General features: G+C 42.6%; 1 protein-coding gene across 2 annotated transcripts; it reads left to right on the top strand.

Moving 5' to 3' along the window:
• The first annotated feature begins 22,000 nt into the window (after positions 1-22,000).
• On the top strand, positions 22,001-24,595 carry LOC110527755 (potassium voltage-gated channel subfamily A member 10-like). Of its 2 annotated transcripts, XM_036984481.1 has the most exons (2): positions 22,001-22,785; positions 22,894-24,595. In XM_036984481.1, the coding sequence occupies exons 1-2, from the start codon at positions 22,718-22,720 to the stop codon at positions 24,413-24,415; spliced, it is 1,590 nt and encodes a 529-aa protein (XP_036840376.1). In that variant the 5' UTR covers positions 22,001-22,717; the 3' UTR covers positions 24,416-24,595. The 2 variants fall into 2 exon arrangements, with proteins under 2 accessions (XP_036840376.1, XP_021464927.1); XM_021609252.2 differs by having other exon boundaries at positions 22,001-24,595.
• The last annotated feature ends 1,173 nt before the right edge of the window (positions 24,596-25,768 follow it).

Genomic DNA, 25,768 nt, shown 5'->3' with positions numbered 1-25,768 from the left:
GGATTTTAATCCATGACGGCGTAGTGTGTTACTAATGGTTTTCTTTGAGACTGTGGTCCCAGCTCTCTTCAGGTCATTGACCAGGTCCTGCCGTGTAGTTCTGGGCTGATCCCTCACCTTCCTCATGATCATTGATGCCCCACGAGGTGAGATCTTGCATGGAGACCCAGACCGAGGGTGACTGACCGTCATCTTGAACTTCTTCCATTTTCTATTAATTGCGCCAACAGTTGTTGCCTTCTCACCAAGCTGATTGCCTATTGTCCTGTAGCCCATCCCAGCCTTGTGCAGGTCTACAATTTTATCCCTGATGTCCTTACACAGCTCTCTGGTCTTGGCCATTGTGGAGAGGTTGGAGTCTGTTTGAATGAGTGTGTGGACAGGTGTCTTTTATACAGGTAACGAGTTCAAACAGGTGCAGTTAATACAGGTAATGAGTGGAGAACAGGAGGGCTTCTTAAAGAAAAACTAACAGGTCTGTGAGAGCCGGAATTCTTACTAGTTGGTAGCTGATCAAATACTTATGTCATGTAATAAAATGCAAATTAATGACTTAAAAATCATACAATGTTATTTTCTGAATTTGTCTCTCACAGTTGAAGTGTACCTATGATAAAAATTACAGACCTTTAAAAATTACTTTGTAAGTAGGAAAACCTGCAAAATCGTCAGTGTATCAAATACTTGTTCTCCCCACTGTATATACAGTACCAGTCAAAAGTTTGGGCACACCAACTCATTCAAGGGTTTTTCTTTAATTTTACTATTTTCTACATTGTAGAACAATAGTGAAGACATCAACACTATGAAATAGCACATTTGGAGTCATGTAGCAACCAAAAAGTGTTGAACAAATCTTCAAAGTAGACACCCTTTGCCTTGATGACAGCTTTGCACACTCTTGGAATTTTCTCAACCAGCTTCATTTCAATTAACAGGTGTGCCTTGTTAAAAGTTAATTTGTGAAATTTCTTTCCTTCTTAATGTGTTTGACCCAATGAGTTGTGTTGTGACGAGGTAGGGATGATATACAGAATATAGCCCTGTTTGGTAAAATACCAAGTCCATATGGCAAAAACTGCTCAAATAAGCAAAGAGAAAGGACAGTCCATCATTACTTTCAGACATAAAGGTCAGTCAATCCGGAAAATGTCAAGAACTTTGGAAGTTTCTTCAAGTGCAGTTGTAAAAACCATCAGTCGTTGTGATGAAACTGGCTCTCATGAGGACCGCCATATGAAAGGAAGACCCAGAGTTACCTCTGCCTCAGAGGATAAGTTCATTATAGTTACCAGCCTTAGAAATTGCAGTCAAAATAAATGCTTCACAGAGATCAAGTAACAGACACATCTCAACATCAACTGTTCAGAGCAGACTGCGTGAATCAGTCCTTCATGGTGGAATTGCTGCAAAGAAACCACTACTAAAGGACACCAATAAGAAGAGGAAACTTACTTGGGCCAAGAAACACGAGCAATGGGCATTAGACCGGTTGAAACCTGTCCTTTGGTCTGACGAGTCCAAATTTGTGATTTTTGGTTCCAACCACCGTGTCTTTGTGAGACGCAGAGTAGGTGAACGGATGATCTCTGCATGTGTGGTTCCCACCATGAAACATAGAGGAGGAGGTGTGATGGTGTGGGGGTGCTTTGCTGGTTATACTGTCGTGATTTATTTAGAATTCAAGGAAGACTTAACCAGTATGGCTACCACAGCATTCTGGAGTGATGCGCCATCCCATCTGGTTTGTGCTTAGTGGGACTATAATTTTTTTTTCAACAGGACAAACACCTCCAGGCTGTGTAAGGGCTATTTGACAAAGAAGGAGAGTGATGGAGTGCTGCATCAGATGACCTGGCCTCCACAATCACCCGACCTAAACCCAATTGAGATGGTTTGGGACCGCAGAGTGAAGGAAAAACAGCCAAAAAGTGCTCAGCATATATGGGAACTCCTTCAAGACTTTTGGAAAAGCATTTCAGGTGAAGCTGGTTGAGAGAATGCCACATGTGTGTAAAGCTGTCATCAAGGCAAAGGGTGGCTACTTTGAAGAATCTGTTTGACACTTATTTGGTTACTACATGATTCCACATGTTATTTCATAGTTTTGATGTCTTCACTATTGTTCTACAATGTAGAAAATAGTACAAATTAAGAAAAACCCTTGAATGAGTAGGTGTGTCCAAACGTTTGACTAGTACTGTATATAATGTAACACATTTGAAATCACATACAGTACCTTAGGCTACAATAATTGTTAATGCATATGTATTTGATTATACTTAAGCAATAAGGTTTCCGAGGGGTTGTGGTACAGTATATGGCCAAAATACCACGGCTAAGGGCTAAGACGCAACACGGAGTGCCAGGATACAGCCCTTAGCCGTGGTATATTGGTCATATACCACAAACCGCCATGGTGTCTTATTGCTATTACTAACTGGTTAACAAGGTAATTAGAACAGTAAAATAAATGTTTTATCACACCTGTGGTATACAGTCTGAAATACCATGGCTTTCACCCAATCAGCATTCAGGGCTCAAACCACCCAGTTTGTCATTAATTTTCTAACACATCAATTCAATTAGACTTGCATCCAAATGTATCATGGCTCTCACTGAGAATGATGGTCTGTATATTTCATTGTTTGAGAGTGAGAATAATTTGACATTGTATTGAACATCTTTCCTTACATCTTATTAATGCTAACGATGTGAAGGGAAATCTTAGCAGAACCATTGCTAGCTGTTTGTGACGATACAAAGGGCTATGAATCGATCAAAGAACGCTTTGGTGTTATTCTTAGTACATTCAGCCAAGAGTCTTTGTAGCCCTCGGCTGTGTGGAGGACATTTTAAATGCCTCCTGGCATTTTGGTTGCTTCATCCTTTAAGTGCACTGTATATGCTCTTTACAATTTAGAGAGAGAGAGAGAGCAAGGAATGTACTATTAATAGCCCTTTTGTTGGCGAGAGAGAGATTGGGGGAAAGAGAGAGGGAGGGGATATGAGAGAGAAAAAGAGATATGGGAGCGAAAGATAGGGGAGTGGGCGGGAGAGAGACTCGAGCAGGAGAGGAGCGTGAGAGAGGGAGGAGAAGGAGGAGGGGTACATTCTTTAAGGAATCCTTCACAGTGGACTTTCTGACTCTCTTGTCCCAGTCCAGCATCACTTGATAATTAGGGAGGAGACTGAGACCGGCTACAGTAGATGTTTGCATTCATCCATTTCCATGACTCCTTCTCCAAGGGGAAATAGATGTGAGAGAGAGAGCATTCGTTGTCAGGCTCATGAATTCTTCCATGGCAGTATCGAGAGAAGCTCTGTTTGCTGCAACCAGATGGCAATTAATCACAGCTATACATCTGGGGTGCTGTTATAGTCTATTCATACTCTACTTCCCTGTCCTAATTGTATTCCATCTATGGTGGGTTGGGTTTCTGTGTCCTCTATGGGATTGCTTACTGTCACCAAAGTATTATAATGTGCCATGACATTTAAGGTGACAGAAGTAGTCAGATCCAAATTCAGATTTTATATGAAACATAATGTTTTAGTGCTGCACTGCTCATGCTTGGCACTGTGCATTGGAACTGCAGGCCTATGTTTCTCTGCTGTGGCTATTACAGTAAGTTACTTTGATTCTGAATTGCAGTGCAGCGCTGTGCAGCTCTGCAGCTATGCACCGCGGCTAAAAGGAGAGACAGGAGAAAGAGGGTGTCAGTGAGAGACGGGGAGAGACAAAGAGAGGAGAACAGAACAGAACAGAGAGAGACAGAGATACAGAGAATATTTATATTTATTATGGTACCCCTACTCTTCCGGGGATCCAGCAAAACCAAATATACACTTAAAAAACATTACATTACATTTCAAGATATACTGTATCTACATTACAATATCTATGTGTACGTGTGTGTTTAGTGCGAATGTTGTTGTGTGTGTGTGTATGCCTGTGTCTCTTCACAGTCTCAGCTGTTCTATAAAGGTGCATTTTTATCAGTTTTTTTTTAATCAAATTTTACTGCTTGCATGAGTTACTTGATGTGGAATAGAGTTCCATGTAGTCATGGCTCTATGTAGTACTGTGTGCTTCCCATGTTCTGTTCTGGACTTGGGGACTGTGAAGAGACCTCTGGTGGTATGTCTTGTGGGGTATGCATGGGTGCCTGAGCTGTGTGCTAGTAGTTTAAACAGACAGCTTGGTGCATTCAACATGGCAATACTTCTCACAAGTACAAGTAGTGGGCGGCAGGTGGTTAGAGTGTTTGGCCAATAACTGAAAAGTTGCTGGTTTGAATCCCTGAGCTGACAAGGTAATACTCTGTCGTTTCATCCCTGAACAAGGCAGTTAACCCACTGTTCCCCAGTAGGCTGTCTTTGTAAATAAGAATAAGTTCTTAACTGACTTGTCTAGTTAAATTGAAGAAAGAAACTAGTGATGAAGTCAATCTCTCCTCTACTTTGAGCCAGGAGATATTGACATGTATATTATTAACGTTAGGTCTCAGTGTACATTTAAGGGCCAGCCATGCTGCCCTGTTCTGGGCTAATTGCAATTTCCCTAAGTGTCTCTTTGTGGCACCTGACCACCAGCGGAGGCTGCTGAGGGGAGGATGGCTCATAATAATGGCTGGAACAGCGCAAATGGAATGGTGCCATTTCATTCCACTATTTCCGCTCCAGCCATTACCATGAGCCCGTCCTCCCCAATTAAAGTGCCATCAACCTTCTGTGCTGACTACAGGACTGGACAGTAGTCCAGGTGCTACAAAACTAGAGCCTGTAGGACCTGCCTTGTCAGCCCGGTCTCATAGACTAGATGTAACATAGTAAATGTAAATCCGGGACACTGAAATTGTTATGATATGTTATGTTTGGTATGGTTACGTAAGACAATGGTTACTTAAGGCATGATGGATGGGTGGGCGTATAACGCGAACCTCTAGCAAACCCAAATGTTGCATGTTTGAATCTCATCACGGACAACTTTAATATTTTAGCAACTTTTCAACTACTTACTAATTTTGAGCTACTTTGGCAATGACTTAGCAAGTTAGCTAACCCTGCCATTAACCTTAATCCTTTAAACTAACTCCTAACCTTAACCCTAACCCGTAGTCTAGCTAATATTAGCCAGCTAGCTAACATTAGTATTAGCTGCCTAGACACCTAGCTAATGTTAGCCACAACAAATTGGAATTCGTAACATATCATACATTTTTCAGATTCATAACAAATAATACTTTTTGAAAATTCGTAACATATTGTTGGTTTTGCAAATTCGTAACATATTGCATCTTTTGCAAATTCGTAACATATCATATGAATTGTAATTTGTAACATTATACATATCATCCACAAATTAATACATACCATACGAAACTTAAAATATCATACAAAATGTAGTACTTTATCATGGACAGACCTCTCCTCATCTTAGCTGCTGTTGCATCAATATATTTTGACCATGACAGTTCACAATCCAGTGTTACTCCATAAAGTTTTGTCTGCTCAACTTGCTCAATTATGCACATGTTTAATTGCAATATTTTCTTAGGGTTTAGGGTTTAATGAATGATTTGTCCCAAATACCATGCTTTTAGTTTTTAAAATATTTAAGACTAAATTATCATTCTGAAACTGACTGCAGTTTTTTGTTAAGTGTTGGAGTCATTTCACTTGCTGTGGTAGCTGACAGGTATAGTTTTGAGTCATCAGCATACATAGACACACAGGCTTTACATAGAGATAGTGGCAGGTCATTGGTAAAGTTTGAAAAAAGAGAATGACCTAGTCAACTGCCCTGGGGAATGCCTGGCTCTACCAGGATTATGTTGGAGAGGCTTCCATTAAAGAACCCCCTCCGTGTTTTGTTAGACCGGTAACTCTCAATCCACAATATGATAGGGGATGTAAAGCCATAACACATAAGTGTTTCCTACAGCAGATTATTACTGATAATGTCAAAGGCTTCAGTGAAGTATAACAAAACAGCTCTCACAATCTTTTTATAATCAATTTCTCTCAGCCAATCATCAGTCATTTCTGTAAGTGCCATACATGTTGAATTCCCTTCCCTATAAGTGGCTGTTTGAGCCAGAAAAGAAGAGTGCTTTGCTATTCTTGGCTAGCAGAATGACTTTTGTTTCCCTCCAGGCCTGAAGGCGCTCACTTTCGTCTAAACTTAGATTGAAGATATGGCAAATAGTAGTGGCAATATCGTCCACTATCATCCTCGTTAATTTTCTATCCAAGTTGTCAGACCCAGGTGATTTGTCATTGTTGATAGACAACAATAATTTTTTCACCTCTTCCACACTCACTTTACAGAATTCAAAGTGACAATGCTTGTCTTTCGTAATTTGGTGCATGGATGTGTAAATTCAGAATTTGTTATTGGCATACCATGCCTATATTTTCTAATCTTGCCAATGAAAAAAATCATTAAAGTAGTTGGCAGTATCAGTTGGTTTTGTGATGAATAAGCCATCTGATTCAATCAATGATGGAGCAGAGTTCGCCTTTTTGCCCAAAACTTCATTTAAGTTGCTCCAAAGCTTTTTAATACATTATATAATTTATTGTTGTTTCATAGTACAATTTCTTCTTCTTTTTGTTCAGTTTAGTCACATGATTTCTCAATTTACAGTACATTTGCCAATCGTCTGTGCAGCTAGACTTATGTGCCATTCCTTTTGCCCCATCCCTCTCAACCATAACATTTTTCAATTCCTCATCAATCCACAAGGATTTAACAGTTTTTACAGTCATTTTCTTAATGGGTACATGCTTATTAGTAACTGGAATAAGCAATTTCACAAAAGTGTCAGGTTTAGCACATGTTTGCTCCTCATCACACACCACAGACCAGCAAACATTATTTACATATTCAACATAGGAATCACTACAAAACTTGTTGTATGACTTCTTATACACTATATTAGTCTTTGGAACTTTGGTTTTCCTAGAATGGCTACTATATTGTGATCACTACATCCGATGGATTTGGATACTGCTCTAGGGCAGATTTCTGCAGCATTAGTAAAGATGTGATCAATACATGTGGACGATTTCATTCCTGTGCTGTTTGTAAATACCTTGGAAGGTTGACTGATAGCCTGAACCAGGTTGCAGACACTGGTTACAGTTTGAAGCTTTTTTTTGAGAGGGCAGCATGATGAAAGCCTGTCAATATTTAGGTCACCCAGAAAATATACCTCTCCGTTGATATCACATACATTATCAAGCATTTCACACATATTATCCAGATACTGACTGTTAACACTTGTTGGTCTATAGCAGTTTCCCACAAGAATGGGCTTCAGGTGAGGAAGGTGAACCTCAACAAGGGATATACTGTAGTTCGCAATCGTTAGCTAACATATTCCATTTGTCTTGTGTTAGCGAATGGTCTGAGATGGTAATGTGCAGTGAACGTGAGTGTCTGTTTCGGGTCTAAAAGGTACCGGGCCTGAAATAACTGGCCACCTTTTGGAATCTTTCAGCACAAGGATCAGTTCTTTAAAATCCATTGGGCAGGGAGAGACAGGGAGAAACAGAGAAAAGAGAGGAGGGAGAGACAGGGAAACAAGGAGAGGAGGGCAGGGAGAGACAGAGAAAGGAGAGACAGGTGGGCAGGGAGAGACAGGAAACAATGAAAGAAGGGTAGGGAGAGACAGAGAAAGGAGGGCAGGGAGAGACTGGTGGGAGGGGAGCAGGGAAAGGTGTGGTGAAACAGCCTGTGCTCTCTGGCATCTCTCCCCAGGATAGGGGATCCCACGACTGGGGCAGGTGGCCACACATGATTTGCCCTAGTGTCAGGAAGAATCGTGTGTGTGCATGCATGCGTATGTGTGCAGTGTGTGCAGGTGCATGTGTTTCTGTGTTTCTCTGTGTGTGTGCCAATGTGTGTGTGTGCCCGTGGTAGAAGCACGACTGAGCAATCGTAAAGGCAGCCATTTTGCTCAGCAGCTCATAATGAGGAATACAACGCTGTGCCTATGAACCAACAGGAACCCAATCTCTGTAGCTAGCACACTGTAACAAAGGGGACTTCTTCCTCAGTCATATGTTTTCTCTGGGCTGCAGATTTTTATTTATTTATGCCAAAATAAGTTAAACTTCCTGCAATAGCAGGTTGGTTATTAAATTATCCAACTTGAAAAGTTGGAGGTTAGTTGAAGTCACTCCAGCAGCAATTGTTGGTTTAAAAACAGTGGTTGGGTAGAAAAATAACTACACTAAAATGTTCCCCCTCATGCTCATGGAGGCTTGCCCCCTCATTCAAGGTGAAAACTAAGCAGAACACATTACTGCCCTCTAGAGGATTTTCCTTACACCGTGACATCGCCCTCATTCGCTCCTCCATTTTCTCTTGCCTGCATGTGAACTTCAGATCACACCATCCACATTTTGTGGCTGAGGCAGTGTTGTGTAGCCTGTCTGTGTGTGATCTCACACACTTTGCCCTGTGAGGAGGTAACAAATAGGGAGAAGTAATTGAAGAGAGTTGTAGCAAAGGCATCGCAATGAGATTTCAATGTACATAATATGCACATAAAATTTTACATTTATATTAGCAATGGAATGTCAGGTGCCTCGACAGGGATCGGGGGCTTGGCAACGGACATTCTTGCTTCGCAGCTTAAATTTACCGTAAATGACCCAGTTTAGCCACCAGCCAAGCCAGTCAGCATGGTTTTAGCAAACTATTCAACTTTGCAAGCAGCTTTTGTGTTAAAGGGTTTATTTTCTCGTTCGTACACTCATTACATTTTAGCTTCAAGACAACACAGTTACTGCTAGCTAGCTGGCTTGCTAAAGCTAACAACATGCTCCATCAAGAAACGTTGGCCTATCAAAAATGAACAATTACCCCTCTTATATGAATATAAAAGTACAGTAGGCCTATCTTACAACTTAGCTTATCAAATTAACCTTTAAACAAACCAGGATTTTTTTAAATCAGTATAATTGCAAATCATTACATGTGGTAAAAGCAAGTTGCGACTGAAAACGTTTGTAATTCACCGGGGAGTTGAGATCAGTAGGTGCAGTGCAGCCAAGCACCGTTTACCTTTTTTTAAGCTAGTGCGACAATTTCAGAATGTAACAGGCTATTACTGCAATTTTTACTGTAGGAGCATTTCGCTTGAAGAGACAATTCCTGTTTACATCTGAATGCTCAGAGAGGGGTTCTCTCGGCCCGAGTCTCGCCTGTGACCTCCGGAAAGCGGCGTTGGCGACGTGAGCATTGCATTTCACAAGATTACACCACAGTAAAAGGTCTCGAAACCTCTAAAGAGTCTATCGTTGTGTAAAACACCCTATGCTCAGCCATCCATTTGGCAGTGTCCCTCCCCTGGGAACATCAACCTGTCAGGCCCAACAGGAGAGCAAGAGAGAGCTAACTCCCACACAACAGCACACAGCATGATATGATAGGACAGCATGACGCCTGGCTGATGTTGATACTGTGGAAAATTCTTTATTTCACAAGACAATGAGGGCTGAGTGAACTACATTGGACAGCTGAGGAGACGGTGATGTTTGGATTTAGGCTATTTGTATCGTCATTGTGTACGTACACAGTACCAGCTGTGTCAGCTGATACAGGACTAATTTAAAGGCATAGTTCACCCAAACACAAAATGATACCTCAGGAGTTCAGACACCATTTAGCAGTATAACTTCAATTAAAGAAGACGAAGCTGTTTGGGTTTTAGATGCTGCATTTCCTAATTGTCATACATGTTTTACGAGGCTATAAATACTGTACATGCTAACCTTTCATCCACAGAGACCTCTTAGAGAAAGAGAAAAAGCGAATCATCAGTCTAATCAGTGACTGACCTCACCTTGATCACGATCAGTTCCTGTTTGGGTCACACTGTACCGTACTTTGCCTCACTGATGGGTGTTGCTTCGTTCCATCTTGTAAGATATTGATGTTGTATGGAGCCATTTCCAACAAACCAACCAGAGTAAGGATGTCAGAGTCCTAAAATATCCCATGTGAGTTAATATTTCATAGCCATCTAGGTCCTTAGGCTTCTTCCCCCCCCCTCTTCATATCCCACTTCTACAGTAGCTCCTGGCTCAGAGATGGGAGATTGTACAGAGAGCAGTGCAGAGGAATCCAAGAAGTCTCTCCCAATCCACCGAATGTATTTCTTTTACCTTTATTTTACTAGGCAAGTCAGTTAAGAACAAATTCTTATTTTCAATGACGGCCTAGGGTTAACTGCCTGTTCAGGGGCAGAACGACAGATTTTGTACCTTGTCAGCTCGGGGATTTGAACTTGCAATCTTTCAGTTACTAGTCCAATGCTCTAACCACTACCCTGCCACCGAAGATAGATCATAGCAAGGTGTTCCACTTCCTCTAGCCTTTGCTAGTCTCAACTAATGCATGTTGATGATGCAATTTACATTTGCATTAAAGGTTAACATTTAGGGATTGAATGGCGTTGGCCTGTGTGGTCAAGTGGTTAGTGCCACTGACCCCGGCACACATGTAAACCAGAATACACTCTTAGAAAAAAAAAGTGTTGGCTGTCCCCATAGGAGAACCCTTTGAAGAACTCTTTTTGGTTCAAGGTAGAACCCTTTTGGGTTCCATTAAAAAAAACCTTTGGAACCCCAAATTGTTCTACCTGGAACCAAAATGGGTTCTACCTGGAACCAAAAAGGGTTATCCTATGGAGACAATCAAATGACAATTTTTTTCTAAGAGTGTAGGCATGGGTTCGAATCCGATCCATGCTTTTCTGACTCACAATATCTCCTACCTTTCCTGCCTAATCTTCACTATCCTAACTCAAAAAAATACAGAAGGCCTTGAAAAAACATGTAAATAAAAAAAGGGATCGAGTGGAGGTGTTGTATTTATTTATATCATGTACGCTTTCTTGATACAAGATAATTTTTTTCCATTGATACATGGAACTTTGGTGCATGATTTGACCCAATCATTTTTTGACTGGAAGACTGGAATTCAGATTTAAAATGCATGATCAGGGTAATATCAAATTATACAACTCTAATGGCTGTTTAGAATTCATGTCCCAGTAAGGCATTGAATCAATGTAGAGCACAAAATAGCCCCCAGTGTCTGTGAGGGAGGGATATTTGCAGAATGTGTGAAACTCTGGAACTGCCAGAAATTGTGTACGCTGCTCTTTCTTGAAGACGACGAGGAGGAGTGTACCCTGGATGATGCTGTTCATCCTCTTCCACCATTAAACTAGCCTATAGAGGAGAGGGTAAAAAGAGGGGGAAGAGGAGAAGAAGGGGGTAGGGGACTCCTCTTAAGCACCAGAATTCTATTTTAGTCATTTATTAGACGCTCTTATCCAGAGCGACTTACAGGATAATTAGGGTTAAGCACCTTCCTCAAGGGGACATTGACAGATTTTTCACCCTAGTCATGTCAGGGATTCAAGAACACGACCTTTCAGGTTATCAATCCAACACTCTTAACCGCTAGGCAACCTGCCGCCCCAAATAACACACATGCCTGGATGTAGTGCACTCAGTCTCACATACTGCGCACACACACACACACACTGTCTTTGGGGGGGTTACATAGGGAGTGGAGATATAGAGATATTGAGGTAAACGGGGCTTCTGGTGCTCTTTTTGATTCATTATTTATCTGCCATCTAAGACAGTGATCCAGTAGTATCACGGCCTGAAAGAACACAGTGGAGTCTTGGATACCAGTTTTTAGGCCCATTTCAAGGGTATGCAGTATAAAAAATATATGATGTAAGGAATCTGACGGTTCTTGCAAGTTATAAAATGCATTTGTTCCACAAAAGGGAGAACAAACGTGGACGGGACTCTTGAGATGGGTAAAACAACATATGTTGCAATTCAGAGTCTTGGATTGGAAGGTGTGCAGGTTAGTCTTCTAAATAGGGAGATGCAAGGCAAAATTACGCAATAGTCTAAATACCGATATAGTTCCTTTCATCACAGGACGCTAGCAGCACACACTGAGACAGTGAAGCACTGCAACTATTGCAAATGTGAGGCACACAATTGAAATGACACCATACCTGATTACACCATACCAACCTAAGGTGGGGTGCGTTCAGTCAGGGATGTGATAGAATACCTATTGCGACGGTACGGACAGGACAGGAGTTTCCGTGTGTTGCCGGGAACATGGAGACCTCAGCTTTTCAGCACCTACGTTACACCGTTTGATGCCAGGAAATGAATATCACGTTATCAACACCCCGCAGGCAGGCTCCAGCTGCACTGTGGAACTAAAGTCCTCACCAGGGACACACAAAGTGATTAGAGCAGAAATATTTTATAAGCCAATAAGAATCAGTGGGGATAGTAGGAGCAGGGAGATGTGGGAATGCTTCATCTTTGTGCTGCAGTCTGAGAGATGACACCTTGTTGGATTTGAGTTGAATGGCCGTTGTTCATCGCTAACTAGCATCAGAGGATCAGGGATATGCTGACGAAGATCTATATGCGACCGTGAAATTTCACTTGAATGTGTTTACAGTATTTGCAAGTACACTGTGTGCAGGATAATCCCTTCAATCATGTCTCTCTCTTTAACCACTTCCTATCTATCCAGTGTAGAGATAGTGTCAATGAGGGGAATGAGGCCATGAAGGTGAGGGTAGATCTGAAACATGGCATAGGACGGACCAACAAGGCCTAAGCGTGTGTATGTGAAATATGATAGAGACCCAATGGCACCTGGCCGACAGACAGGTAGGTAAGTCACTTACAGGACTTTACTAGCATTGGGATAAATGAGACCCTCTCTGCACCAACACTGGCGTTTGGCAATCGATCATCCCGACAGACAGAAAGACAGCCAGATAGGCAGAAATACAGACAGAGATAGATAGTACCTTCAGAAGTATTCCTAGTATTGGAACTTTCACCAGTAATCCTGTAGTATTCTCAGTACCGGTATATAGTAATTAGTGCAAGAAGCAATGCTACTGTATTATTAGTAGTATTACTATAAGCTTGCCAGGCACAGTGCTGCCTATCTAAAATGTGAAAGCAACACCAAGCGCCTGATGGACCACATGTGGATTTTTTTTTTCTCTCTCTCTCTCTCTCTCTCTCAGGGAAATTGGCCAGATTAATTGTAATCGTGTTGTTGTTGTTACATCAGAAGACATCTGTACCGCCTATTGACCTCCCGAGCTGTAGCTGCCCTGTCGTCTGTCCACGCTAGGCTAGGTGCTAGGAAGAGAGCTTTACCGCGGTTTATTCTGAATTAAGACTTCGCCTGGCCACGGACGGGATCTAAACCCATTCTAATAGGATACGGTAGCAGCTCCACATGGATATGCATCTTATCCCGCTTAAGGACGAGGTACCAGGTCTTTTTTTCTCTAACCTTTTTAGCTGTAATATTTTGTAATGTTAAGGATTAATGACATGGAAACCCAGTGTTATTATGAGTAATACTGGGCAGATTACTGTGTGATGTACAATGAACTCATGAGTAGTATCTAAGACTAAATAGAGGTAGCTAGTGCTACAGATTTGATTTTGGGTTGGCTTTTGGTTAGTTAAGACCAAGTTGAGAGGAACCGTTTTTTGAAAGACAATTTCCTCTATTGATAACATTCACATTAGGTCGTTCACATTAGGTCGTGTTAATTGAGTGTTGGTTGACAGTTTTTGTCATATCAATTCACTCTATCGTCTAAAAAAAGAATTGCATAAATATGTAAGAGTCGATGAAGAAATGCTCTACATGGTTTGGATGTTGTCCAATATATCAGAAATGACCCTACCATGACCTTGTACACATATTTCCACACAGCATTAATTTGGTTGAAAAGGGTGGAACGCTCATGCAATAACTACCTCTCACCTAGCCCTCGCGGATTTTGTCTCAGGGCAGAAGATCACAACCAAAAATGGAGTCTGTATAGCTACTTGAATCCATCCAGCCTGTGTCTAGTAACCCACGGTATTGCAGGTCCATTTGAATTAGAGAACGAAGATACTGTAGATGGTGGAATGAGCGAGAGTGAGAATGTGACGCCAGAGGTATTGAAAGAAATCACACTACCTGTGACCGTAGACTGTGTTACCCGCACGGTGAGGAATGTTGATTAGAAATAGTGGGTGGTGGATGACATCTCTCCTCTCTACAGGGTTGTTGGCGTGTTTTTTATTTCTCTATGTCTGTGATGGAGAGGAATTTGATCATCTGTTTTCTAAGGATGAGTCTCCTATGCACCATACTTGTAATCAATCTTCCCTGTTTATATTGAATATTTGGGTTTATTAAATCAGAATGTGAATGGAATAGTCTTGTCACAGAATGACTGGACATGCGTTGCTAAATTGCAGTGGTTCGTTGGTCTTAAGACTGTATGAGATTTGACTTTCTCTTCCCGGTAGTTGGCCTAGACATGCAGAACACTCTCCATTCCATTGTATTAGTGAGATGGAAACAATCCAGACATTTCAATGAAGTCTGCAATCTTTAGTCACTAGTGTTCATCTATGAGAGTGATCCCCGGGGCTTATATCCCTGATCTGCTACACGTTGCATAATCTCCGTAATGGGGTGGAATCCACACAGCAACACACTGGCCAAACACCTCCTTGTGTCTGATGAGTTAGGACTGTCTAAATATAACAGCGAGGGTCACACTGGAACCTGGCAGTTTTTGCACGTCAAATAACGGTGCATGGCCCAAGGTTTCTGTCCCCTGGGGTTTGCCCAACAAATTGCAATCACATACATTTTGTAACTGAAACAAAACAAGGAACATCTCCCTCCAAAACAGTAACAAAATGGTCACATGAAACTTAAAGATGGAAGGTAATTTGAGTGGTTAGGGGTTAGTTGCTGGGTTAAGGTGAGGTGTTAGGAGATAGTAAGTGGGTTAGGGTGAAGAGATAGAAGTTAGTAAGTATTAACAAAAATAGGGCTAGATTAGAAAAACTAAAAGACACTAAAAACAATGGTAAGGCTGGATTCGACAGATGCAACTTGCAGATTGTGAGCTCAGGGTATTTGCATCCACTGCCATCCCCAAACATACCTCATTCCACATCACGTTGTCTTTTCACTCAATCTGCACTTTCACCCCACTGCATGACCATATGACCACGGTAGTCAAATATGACTAGCAAACAAATGCTCTATTAGCAAGAGAACAGGCTGCTTATTATTATCTCACAATGATCCTGGACAATTTCTCTTATGGGTGGAAATGCATTCGGATTGCCTGAAGGCCTCACTCTGACCTCTGACCTCACTCGGACCCAAAGCTGTTCACCTCTGAAGGGAGCAGGACCTAGGACAGCCCTCCTACCCTCCTGGCCCTGGCCAAACATTTCTCCCGTGTTAGAAGTCGCCACTGAGATAGGTGTCTTCTGAGCTATAGGATTACTTGACTGATAAAACTAGGGGCATAGTATTACACACGTAGATTGGAATAACCAGAGGAGCGTTCTACCTGACGTACACTTTGAAATCCTTCCGGGCCTAATGGATGAGCGTATTATGGAACGTTTAGATAGAATGTCTAGATCATGTGTTCTGGATGATGAGACACACGCGCCTCAATGACATATCATGTTCAACCTGGCTGTCTGCTGAACCCCAACAAAAACTGTTTTTGGATACTGTATACCCTGAGCGGAGTTTCCTGCAACCCTGGACCTATCAACATTCATGAATGGAAAGCTGATTGATTTCACCTTCCCATTTCAACTGGATTTCTTTAGCATGTCTCCATGTCATGCTACATGCATGATCGGCGTAGGCAATTAGGCATGCAGTGTGCTGGCAGACACACACAGTACAAGCAGCCCCAGCATATTCATTACACGCATGGGTGACTGAAAAAGTGCTATGTAAACAGTGTCCATGTTCACAGTTAAGGGGATAGTGTCACTGAGAGGGGGATCAGATGAGCAACACTGGGATAATGATACCAGGGAGAGAGTGACACTGCAGTAGCTAGAGACCTGCGAACAGGAAAAGAGTGGCACTTTTTTTTATTTTACCCAGTAAGCCGAATAAGAACACATTCTCATTCACAGCAACGACCTGGGGAACAATTACAGGGAAGTGGGTGAATGAGCCAAATGAAAGCTGGGGATGACTACTGTAGGTGGTATTGTATGAGGGCCAGAATGGGAATTTAGACAGGACTACAGGGTTAACACCCCTACTTTTACAATAAGTGCTATGGGATCTTTAGTAACCACTTAGTGTCACAACACCCATTTAACAGCACCCTACACAGGGCAATGTCCCCAATCACTGCCCTGGGCCATTAGGATATTTATTTTTTTGACTAGAGGAAATATTGCTTTCTACTGGCCCTCCAACATCACTTCTAGCAGCATCTGATCTCCCATTCAAGGATGACCAGAACCAACCCTGCTTAGCTTCAATGAGAAGCCAGCAGTGGTGAGCTGCTGCAGTAGCTAAAGACCAGGGAGAGAGTGGCACTGTGACACTGTAGTAGCTAGCTGCTGTATGCTGCCTCCCTGATCATCTCCCTTCTGTCCCCTTCTTTCACTCTGCCCTCTCTTTCTAGTTCACTCTCGCCCCCTCTTTTTACCTCTTTCCCTCTCGCTCTCTCTTGTCTCTCTCACTCTTTCCTTCTCTCTCACCCTCGTCTCCTCTTGCTTTCTCTATCTCACAGTCACAAATCACTATGCTGGGAATGCAGTGATTAGACTCAGGCAAGTGTTTCTCGCTCACTCCGTCTCCTCTGTTTATGTGTGCAGTGTTTAACTGGCAGCCGCTGCTTCAACAGCCCGCCTGCTTGCCTCAATGACATAGTAAAAACACATCCCTGTGGAAAAGTGTGATGCCTCAGCACTGTGTGTGTGTGTGTGTGTGTGTGTGTGTGTGTGTGTGTGTGTGTGTGTGTGTGTGTGTGTGTGTGTGCGTGCGTGCGTGCGTGCGTGCGTGCGTGCGTGTGTGTGTGTGTGGAGGGCATGGAGAAAGCCCAAGAGGGATTGGCGGGCGTTGAAGGTTTGCTTGACCTTGGGAGCCACTCTCCGCTCCTCTATTCCCGCAGTGTTTTTTGTTGCAAACAAAAATCCCAGGCTGAACCAAGCTGACAGGTAGACTAGATGGGTTGAATCTATTCCGACTATATGGATAATCGGCTCTCTGCGTAACACAATAGCCTTGTGGTGTTGCCAAGTTGGCCGTCCTTCTCAGGGAGCACCTGATTAACTTTGATTGGAAGCTTTTTTCTTTCTTTCTAAGGAATCAGCAATTCAGCATGGAGATGGATCTAGCCGTGCTGTAGATTTAATGTCCTTTCTGCTTTGGCTCACTGCAGAGCGTTGTGACAGAGCAGCCGTTTTGATCATTTGACAAAGCCTTGCTCGCTGGCATGCAGTGTGGACGTGCTAAAATGAAATCAAAGTGTATTGGTGGCGTACACAGTTTAGCGGATGTTATAGTGGGTGCAGCAAATTGCTTATATTACTAGCTCCTAACGATGCAGTATAATGTCAAACAAGTACACAAATAATAAAAAATAAAAAATATACAACAAGAAATCAAAAAATGAACGAATTCAATTAACCACCCAAATAGCACGGTAACAGTAATCCAATTAACCACCCAAATAGCACTGTAACAGTAATCCAATTAACAACCCAAATAGCACTGTAACAGTAATCCAATTAACCACCCTGATAGCACTGTAAAAGTAATCCAATTAACAACCCAAATAGCACTGTAACAGTAATCCAATTAACAACCCAAATAGCACTGTAACAGTAATCCAATTAACAACCCAAATAGCACTGTAACAGTAATCCAATTAACCACCTAAATAGCACTGTAACAGTAATCCAATGAACAACCCAAATAGCACTGTAACAGTAATCCAATTAACAACCCAAATAGCACTGTAACAGTAATCCAATGAACAACCCAAATAGCACTGTAACAGTAATCCAATTAACCACCCAAATAGCACTGTAACAGTAATCCAATTAACAACCCAAATAGCACTGTACCAGCAATCCAATTAACCACCCAAATAGCACTGTAACAGTAATGCAAATGCAATCTATAAGTATATACACCAGATTCATTTACACAATATACTGTATATTAAGAATGATATGTACAACAGTAGATAGAGTAAGCTATGTCAAGAAGTAAAATATGAATATATTAGAATGAGCTATGTCAAGAATACAATATTTAAATACTCTCACCATCTCACGCTCTTGACCATCTCCACTGCAGCCCGTCAAAGTGGATGGGGGCATACTCTCTCTGCTGTCTTTTGTAGTCCAAGATCAGCTCCTTCGTTTCGTTGACGTTTAGGGTGAGGTTATTGTTGTTGTTGTTGGTAATCAGGCCTACCATTGTTGTGCTGTCAGAAAGGAGGGGGCTGAGCACACACCCCTGTGGAGCACCCATGTTGAGGATCAGCGTGGTGGAGGAGTTGTTGCCTACCTTCACCACCTGAGGTCGGCCCGTCAGGAAGTCTAGGACCCAGTTGTACAAGGAGGGGTTCGAACACAGGGCCCTGAACTTAGTGATGAGCTTGAAAGGCTGACCTGTAATCAATGAATAGCATTCTTACGTATTCTTATTGTCCAGGTGGGGGGCAGTGTGCAGTGCAATGGTGATTGTGGTGTCCGTGGATCTGTTGGGGCGGTATTCAAATTGTAGTGGGTCTAAGGTGTCAGGTAAGCTGGAGGTGATATGATCCTAACTAGTATCTCAAAGCAGTTCACGATTACAGAAGTGATTACCTTCACTTTCTTGGCTACAGGAACAATGGTAGACATTTTGAAGCAAGTGGGGACAACATACAGGAATAGGGAGAGATTGAATATGTCGTAAACACTCCAGCAAGCCAGTCTGCACATGCTCTGAGGAGGCAGATTGGGATGCCGTTGGGGCCGAAAGCCTTGCGAGGGCTAACCTGCTTAAATGTCTTTCTCACGTCGGCCACACGAGATTGGGAGCCCACAGTCCTTGTGAGCAGCGGGGGGCCACGTCGGTGGCACTGTGTTGTTTTCTTCGAAGTGGACGAAGAAGGTGTTTAGCCGAGAGTCCAGCTAAGCCCGTCGGTGTCTGCGACGGTGTCTGCGACGGTGTCTGCGATGGCTTTCCTTTATAATCCGTGATTGTCTGGAGTCCCTGCCACATGCATCTTGTTTCTGAGTCATTGAATTACCTCTCCACTTTGTCCCTGTAATGTAATTTTGCCTCTTTGATTGCCTTATGAAGGTTGCAGCGGGTCTGTTTGTACACGTCCATCTTCACCTTGCAGTGGTTAAATATGGTGGGTCACGCTTTCAGTTTTGCACCAATGCTGCCATCTATTCACGTTTTTAAGTTCTAATCATCACTTTAGGAACAATATCCTCTATGCACTTCCTGGGGGGGGGGTATACAAGGCACATTCAGGACGCTGGCCTTCTAGGCAAAGTTGCAAAGAAAAAGCCATATCTCAGACTGGCCAATTAAAATAAAATATTAATGTGGGCAAAAGAACACAGACCCTGGACAGAGGAACTCTGCCTAGAAGGCCAGCATCCCGGAGTCGCCTCTTCACTGTTGACTTTGAGGCTGGTGTTTTGCGAGTAATATTTAATGAGGACTTGTGAGGCGTCTGTTTCTCAAACTAGACACTCTAATGTTCTGGTTAGAGTCAGTTTGCGCTGTTCTGTGAAGGGAGTAGTACACAGCATTTTATGAGATCTTCAGTTTCTTGGCAATTTCTCACATGGAATAGCCTTCATTTCTCAGAACAAGAATAGACTGATGAGTTTCAGAAGAAAGTTCTTTGTTTCTGGCCATTTTGAGCCTGTAATCGAACCCACAATGCTCATACTCCAGATACTGAACTAGTCTAAAGAAGGCCAGTTTAATTGCTTCTTCAATCAGGACAACAGTTTTCAGCTGTGCTAACATAAATGCAAAAGGGTTTTCTAATGATCAATTAGACTTTTAAAATGATAAACTATTGGATTAGCTAACACAATGTGCCATTGGAACACAGGAGTGATGGTTGCTGATAATGGGCCCCTGTACCCCTATGTAGATATTCCATTAAAAAATCTGCCATTTCCAGCTACAATAGTCATTTACAACATTAACAATGTCTATACTGTATTTCTGATCAATTTGATGTTATTTTAATGGACAACAAAATTGCTTTTCTTTCAAAAACAAGGACATTTCTAAGTTACCCCAAACTTTTGAACGGAAGTGTGTGTGTGTGTGTGTGTGTGTGTGTGTGTGTGTGTGTGTGTGTGTGTGTGTGTGTGTGTGTGTGTGTGTGTGTGTGTGTGTGTGTAGAGATGGGGGATAGAGTCCTCAGGTACACAATGGAAGTGTATGGAGGGTGTATGACAGGAAGATCTAAGTGAGGTTGGATTGGATGTGCGCCCCTGAGGTGTTATGGTGTCTGCTTAGACTGCAGGAGCTGTGGTAAGATTAGGATCTAACGTCCCTAGCCGCGTCAGATTGATCTCTGTTGACTCCACAACAGTGGGGATATACTAGGGCTCCCTAGCTACCTTCAGTATCACAATACCCCACTAACTAGGGAGGGCACAGTGGGGGGTGACCCCCGCAACATTCACACCACTACAGTTAGTGTGTGTGTGTGTGTGTGTGTGTGTGTGTGTGTGTGTGTGTGTGTGTGTGTGTGTGTGTGTGTGTGTGTGTGTGTGTGTGTGTGTGTGTGTGTGTGTGTGTGTGTGAGTGTGTGTGTGTGTGTGTGAGAGTGTGTGTGTGTGTGTGCGGGTGTCCGTATTGGAGTCTCTAGTTTCGTATTGGGTGTATGATTACCAAATGAGAGGCTTTACTAGAGGCCAAGACAGTCCGATATCCTGACTGTCATGCTGTATGAGCAGAGGTAGGGAGAAGGAGCACGGGAGCACAGATACCTGGAGAGGAGAGAGAGAGAGCGGTCAAAAGAACTTCAGGCTCAGACCTGGGGACGCTGGTGAGTGCTCCATACATCTGTACACAGTTATCGTCAAACTTGTTAATGGTGTGTGTGTGTTCCTCTTTCCCTGTGGTGTGAATGGGGATGGAGTTAGTAGTGAGACGGGGTCCTGTTATCTGATTTGGTAAGACTTTTTATAGTGATTTTTAAACTGTGTCTGTTTTACACATGATGGATACTTGTGACCAGCAAAGCTTGTTTTGAGAGCAAAAACCTTAAAATTCTAATCAAGGATTGAATGGTGTTTGATTTAGTTTTTTGTGTGCTTTTGGTTTGGAAAACTCATTAAACTACATCTGAGATTAAGGTGGTCTGGACTCCCATAATCCACACAGACAGACACGCACGCTAACACACACACGTCCACAGGGAATATCTGACATGTCTCTGAGCTTCCATATCTTCAGAGTTTTCTCTGTAATGTTTTGTAGCACAAGCGTTTCACCTATGTCTATTATTCTCTCTGATCCCTTTTCATCAGAGTGGAAATAGCTACTCAGAACGATAGGAAATTCATTTAGAAACACAGTTAAGGTCTGCCGTAGGCCAACCACGGTACTATAAACATGTAAATGGTAGCTCTTTGGTATGTTTTCAACAGCAACATACAGTATATTCAAAATGAGTAGATTCACACTAACTTCAGCAAACGCTCATAAAATTCAAGGTATATTATATATATTTTTTTAATGATTTCACCTTTATTTAACCAGGTAGGCTAGTTGAGAACAAGTTCTCAATTACAACTGCGATCTGGCCAAGATAAAGCAAAGCAGTGAGACACAAACAACAACACAGAGTGACACATGGAATAAACAAACACAGTCAATAATACAATAGGAAAAAGTCTATATACAGTGTGTGCAAATGAGGTAGGATAAGGGAGGTAAGGAAATAAATAGGCCAAAGTGGCGAAATAATTACAATATAGCAGTTAAACACTGGAGTGATAGATGTGCAGAAGATGAGTGTGCAAGTAGAGATACTGGGGTGCAAATGAGCAAAATTAAATAAATAAAATAAAATAATATTTACCTGGTTCTTGCAAACTTTCTGACCCCTAAGAAATGTGGAAACGATATGACCTAAAATTTCATCAAGATCAATGTGATGTCAAGTGCAGTTTATAACCTGCTGCCAAAGCCTGCAGTGCCACTGTATCTGTAAGTGAGCCAAGAGTTTCTCTCTGCATGTGCAAGGCCCTAGGTGTCAAGTAGAGACAGCGGTCGCAATGTAAAAGCTTGTGTCAGGATATGTTTACCTGTCTAAACCTAACAAGTGGAAAGATAAATGTCCTAACACCACTCATCCATCCCAAGTTGCTTTACTGTAATGTTCGATTGGTATGAAAAATAACCAAGACTATGTAAATGTACCATCCAGGCATAACTCTGACGATCAAAATATAGGTTGTGTTTTTGAGTTGTGAGTCAATTATGACTGAAGTGCGATGGAGAGCTGATCTCCTGTTTCAGGAGACTGAGCTGAGAGATGATGATATAGAGGGATGTCTTGTTTACGGTCACACACAAACAGAGCCAGAGGATGGAAACTAAGCAGACTTGTATTTAATTCTTTCAGATTACAAGGAGATGGCATCTTAAATCAGACCACCCTGTTGAATACACCTGTCTGAATGCTCTTCGGGAACAAGGAGACCGTGGCAGGATCATCAGGCTGGTTGTGGCGTCGCCCCAGTCCCATCTCACTGAGGAACAGAGGAGTCCCCCGAGAAACGCACAGTGATGGAGGTGCCACTGGTGAACTTTGAGAACATGGATGATATCGGCATCAACATGGGCGACCCCAGTGAGTCGGGGTACCCCACTTCACCCACCTCAGAGGCGGTGCCTGATCAAAACCTAGTCACCAATCGTGTGACGTCACAAAATTCGGCACAGCACCGTGGGCACCAGATCAGGCCTGAGGGGTTTTCTCCCTCTACACCACCTACACTGACTGCTAAAGGACAATCTAGATGCAACAGTCTGCTGTCCAACTTCAAACTCCTGATGAACAGTGAGGGTTCGCCGATTGACAGCATCTTCAATCAGCTGGTTCAGGAGTGCCGTGACAACGAAGAAGACCTGTTTGGTGAGAAGCTGGAAGTGAAGGACGGGAATCAGAAAGTGGTCATCAATATTTCAGGCATGATGTTCGAGACACAACTAAAAACACTATCACAGTTTCCAGACACCCTGCTAGGAGACCCCGCAAAAAGGATGTACTACTTCGACCCCATGAAGAACGAGTACTTTTTCGACAGGAATCGTCCAAGCTTCGATGGGATCTTGTACTTCTATCAGTCTGGGGGCAAAATTCGAAGACCGGTCAACGTCCCCTTAGAGATTTTTGCAAAAGAGATTGTCTTCTACAAATTAGGAAAAGAAGCTATGGAACAGTTCCGTGAAATTGAGGGGTTCATAACAGAACCTGAGCCGCTGTTGCCCACCAACGAGGTCCATAAGCAGTTTTGGCTCCTTTTTGAGTATCCAGAGAGTTCCAGTGCAGCTCGGTCAGTGGCCCTGGTGTCTGTCTTTGTCATTGTCATCTCCATCTTCATTTTCTGCCTGGAAACTCTTCCAGAGTTCCGTGATGACGTAGACTTTATCACCACCTTTTCCCTGGGTCTCAATGGAACTCAGGAAGGACCTGCTTCAGTACAAAACAACTTGTTTGCCTATTTCACAGACCCCTTTTTCATTGTGGAAACTATCTGCATAGTTTGGTTCTGCTTTGAGCTTGGTGTACGCTTTGTGGTCTGCCCGAGCAAAAGTGACTTCTTCCACAACATTATGAACACCATTGACATTGTCTCTATAATCCCCTATTTTGTAACCATGGTGACAGAGCTGTGGACCACGCCAGATACAGACATCAACTCCAGCCAGAACATGTCACTGGCCATCTTACGCATCATCCGTCTAGTGCGAGTCTTCCGAATCTTCAAGCTCTCGCGGCACTCCAAGGGGCTTCAGATCCTGGGCCAAACCCTGAAAGCTAGTATGAGGGAGCTGGGTCTGCTGATCTTCTTCCTCTTTATTGGAGTCATACTCTTCTCCAGTGCCATCTACTTTGCTGAGGTGGACGAGCCCCAAACACAGTTTGTCAGTATCCCTGACGGGTTCTGGTGGGCTGTGGTGACAATGACCACTGTGGGATACGGGGACATGTGTCCTACTACTCTGGGGGGCAAAATGGTGGGGACTCTTTGCGCCATTGCCGGCGTGTTGACCATCGCCTTACCCGTCCCTGTTATCGTCTCCAACTTTAACTATTTCTACCACCGGGAGACAGAGCAAGCAGAGAAACAAGTGATTGATGATGCGACAGAGGCTGCTCAGAAAGTATCTGACGCAAACAGATATGAGTATGGTAGTGCAACCTCTCCTAGCATGAGCAAAATCAATGGTAGAGTGCAGGATGACAGGAATGACATGTAATCTGTTGATCATTGAAGTTATTATAACCAAGGGCATGACAAACTAAGAAATCAAACATATCTAAATACTAAAATGCACTGATTTAATTTTTGTTTCTGTATTTTATATTCCATTCATAGCAGCGTTTGTGCACATGGTATAGTATTCATCTCTCACAATATTCAAAATAAGAAGCTAATATTAGTTATCAGCCTGACTGATCTGCATGTGGATGTGTCAAAATGCAATTAAGATTATATATAAACAGTCACAGCAAAAAACATTTACAGTTTGAACTGGACAGATCTTGAGTATATGTGGCATTATAAGCTTACAAATCCTGCAGTTGTATTTGGCGTGGCATGATGATACCTTAGCATCAGGCAATTGTGTTCATTAAATTGTTTTCATGAAAAATATAAATTACACGGTGAACTACATTTCATTTTCAAAGACATGAGCAAGAAAAACACCCTTTGATCAGGGCTTATGTTACACCACATGTTCATGGTATACTTTCATGACATAGTAATCACCAGTAAGTGCAAAACATGCTGTCGGCAACTCTAGTTTTTGACACTATTATGCTGCGGTAGTTTTATCCCACTAGCAATCTAATAACGCAGTAGTTTTATCACACATTAGACTGCTTTCTTCTGGAAAATGTGAAGTCCAAGATGGACAAAGGGGGTGCTGTTGGGGCTGTGTTTCTGGACCTAAGGAAGGCTTTTGATACTGTTAACCATGAGATTCTCATCACAAAATTGTCCAAGTTCAACTTTTCCCCTGATGCCTTGAGATGGATGAAATCATACCTTGAAGGCAGAACTCAGTGTGTCAGAGTGAGCAATGAGCTGTCGCCCACTCGTAGCTATGATGTGGGCGTGCCCCAAGGGTCAATACTGGGGCCCCTCCTGTTCAGCCTGTACATTAATGATCTGCCTTCTGTCTGTACTGGGTCTGAAGTTCAAATGTATGCAGATGATACAGTGATATATGTGCATGCAAAGAGCAAACAACAAGCTGCACAAGAACTCACTACTGTAATGGTCCAGGTTACAAAGTGGCTCAGTGACTCGTGTTTGCATCTCAATGTGAAAAAAACTGTTTGCATGTTCTTCACAAAGGGGGCAACAGATGCTACTGAGCCAGATGTCTATGTGTCAGGGGAGAAGCTCCAGGTGGTATCCGATTTTAAGTACCTTGGCATCATACTTGATTCCAACCTCTCTTTTAAAAAGCATGTGAAAAAGGTAATTCAAATAACCAAATTCAACCTAGCTAATTTCCGATTTATACGAAATTGTTTGACTACAGAGGTAGCAAAATTGTACTTCAAATCTATGATACTCCCCCACTTAACATACTGCTTGA

The sequence above is a fragment of the Oncorhynchus mykiss genome, chromosome 7 (genome assembly GCF_013265735.2).
Source record: "Oncorhynchus mykiss isolate Arlee chromosome 7, USDA_OmykA_1.1, whole genome shotgun sequence".
Taxonomy (NCBI): domain Eukaryota; kingdom Metazoa; phylum Chordata; class Actinopteri; order Salmoniformes; family Salmonidae; genus Oncorhynchus; species Oncorhynchus mykiss.
Note: the sequence above shows the minus strand (reverse complement) of the source record. Positions and strands in the feature narration are given on the sequence as shown.